Source organism: Pygoscelis adeliae, unplaced genomic scaffold (assembly GCF_000699105.1).
Source record: "Pygoscelis adeliae isolate BGI_AS28 unplaced genomic scaffold, ASM69910v1 Scaffold1073, whole genome shotgun sequence".
NCBI classification, from domain to species: Eukaryota; Metazoa; Chordata; class Aves; order Sphenisciformes; family Spheniscidae; genus Pygoscelis; species Pygoscelis adeliae.
In genome coordinates this window covers 74,411-76,656 of record NW_008824453.1, presented here as the reverse complement: position 1 = coordinate 76,656, position 2,246 = coordinate 74,411, and the positions used below count along the sequence as shown (strand labels likewise).

Sequence of the window (2,246 nt, the reverse complement as noted above, 5' to 3'; positions counted from 1 at the left end):
GATTTGCTGTTACCTGGAAATCCAAGACGAGGCTCCAAAAGCATCCCCCCAAAAGGCGAGGCTGTGTTGGAGCATGCCAGCATGGTGGGTCCTGTGCCTGCCTCCATCACACCGTCACAAATGCATTTCCACCCAGTGCAGGGATGCCGTCCCTCGTCACATGCGGCTGGTGGCTTCTGGAAAGGGCCTGGGTCTGCAGGACACACGTGCTCTGGCTTCCAGCTGAGAAGCCCAAGGAGCTTGGATGTTTTTATGAGTCAGGAGCTCCCTGGACAACCTGCTGGCCAGTTTCTTCCCTCTCCAGCCCCAACCTGGGGCTGCTCTCAGATCCCCTTGCCCCAGCCGCTGCCACCACTTTCTGCCTGCTGCCCATCACACATGACGCATAGCACACAACCCACAAAGGAAAAACCCCGAGCGACAAACCCCAGCCCTGGGGGCGGGCGGAGGCGAGGCTGGAGAGCGGAACTAAAAGCCTGTGCAGCCCAGCCTGCCAGCTCGCCGCCCTGCAGGCACTGCCCCAGCCCCAGCCCCCTGGCCACCGGGACCCCATGCCGAGGCAGGATGGAGGATTTAGGTAAGCCGGGCCCCTCCAGAGCCAGTCCCACGCTCAGGCTTGGTACAGGGTCGTCTGTTTGGTGGCTCGTGGTGGCGGGGGGGAGCCTTGTCCTTCCTCTACCTCAGGGTCAGGTGGGGATGCTGCAGAGGGGGCAGCAAGGGAGCCGTACTCCCTGCCATGCCTCCCCCCATCTCAGGGGACAAATGGGGCCCAGGTGGTTGAGTGAGCGCTTGACCAAAAATGGAGAGTGCTTGAACGCAGGAAACAGGCTGCGGCAGTAATGCAATCCTAGCTGCATGCAATGGGGCCAAGCAGCCCAAGGGTGTGACACGACATCCAAGGGTGCTGGGAGTCATCCCTGGCCCAGGTTGAGGGAGATGGGGTCAGGGAAGCAGCCGTACTGTGGGGAGCACCCTCCTGTTTCCCGACACTTGGGCAGCAAGATACCGAGGGACAGCCAAGGTAGCAAGGTAAAAGCGGAAAGAGAAAGTGCTTTGCCCTCCCTGCGGGAAGCACCGCTCTGGGTGCACAGAAAGCACCAAGGTTTAGCTCTCCCGTGCCAGGGCTTGTGCTGGGATGAATATAAGGGCTGATAGATGCTTCTTCATAAGCCAGAGATAGTGCACGGGGGAAGCAGGACCCCTGTTGCCAGCGGCCCCCCACGCTTCAGGAAGGCTGCGCAGTGTGGCGGGCACATCCTGTGTTGGGGGGGGGGGTCTGGGTGAGCATGCTCAGGGCCACCACAGCCCTTCAGGGCCCTGGCACCTGGCGGGCAGAAGCTGCTGTGATGCTACTTTTGCTCCTGAGATTTCAGGAGTGGCACAAGACCACTTGGGGGGGGTGCACAGGCAGGGAGGGCAGCCAGTGGCTGGGGTGCCGGACCCAGGTCTCTCTGTGCAGATGCTTTGCTGGCAGAACTGGAGCAGAGCTCTCACCCGGGCTCCAAGGACTGCATGCTGCAGGTGCCGAGCTCCTGCAAGCAGGATCTGGCCACAGCCGGGCCCCCAGCACCCAGTGGCCATGAGCGGCTTGCCTCGGCGGCCCTGAAGGTAACACATCAACACTGTGGGGCTGGCAGCTGAGACCCTGCTCAGCTCGTGACAGGGGTGGTAGTGCTGGGCAGGCAGTGAAGGGTGCCAGGGGAGCATCCTGCGGGCTCAGCTGCAAGGGTTTGTCCTTCTAGGTGCAGCTGCCACCTCAGGCTCAGCCTCCAGGAGAGGCTTTGAAGACAGTCTACAGGTAAAACGTGGCCATGGGAGGGCAAAGCCATCTGGGGCTACCCTTTCCATTGCTTGGATGCATCCTCTAGGGTCACCTAGCCTCCTGCATGTCCCCCAAAACAGGTCCTTCCTGTTTTCCCAAATGGTCTGTCTTCATCCAAGAAGATGAAGCAAGCTGTGATGGGGAGGGCTATATCTTGCATCCCTGCAGCCCTGCTGGGATGAGGGCTGGGCTTCCAGCAGCCCCCTCCCTACCGCATGTGGCCACCCCCTGCCAGCATGTCCCCAGGGAGGCCCCCGTCCCCTGCTGTGGCCTGTGGAGAAAGGGTAGCATTTCATGGGGGTAGAGGGTTCTCAGTCCCGGGCACGCTCCAGCCTCGGTATGGAAGCTGCAGCATCCCTCACTCTCCACTGTGTTCAGCAGCCCCATACCGGTCCCGCAGCCGCTGCTCCCCCCCCCCCCGCCC

At 61.9% G+C, this 2,246-nt stretch overlaps 1 protein-coding gene across 1 annotated transcript in view; it reads left to right on the top strand.

Annotated features, from left to right (window-relative positions):
• The first annotated feature begins 564 nt into the window (after positions 1-564).
• The window catches only part of LPXN (leupaxin), a 3,899-nt gene continuing 2,217 nt past the window's right edge, over positions 565-2,246 (top strand). The window contains exons 1-4 of the mRNA XM_009321055.1: positions 565-577; positions 1,460-1,608; positions 1,743-1,798; positions 1,903-1,924. Coding sequence (XP_009319330.1) covers positions 565-577; positions 1,460-1,608; positions 1,743-1,798; positions 1,903-1,924 — 240 coding nt within the window. The remainder of the gene's footprint in view (positions 578-1,459; positions 1,609-1,742; positions 1,799-1,902; positions 1,925-2,246) is intronic.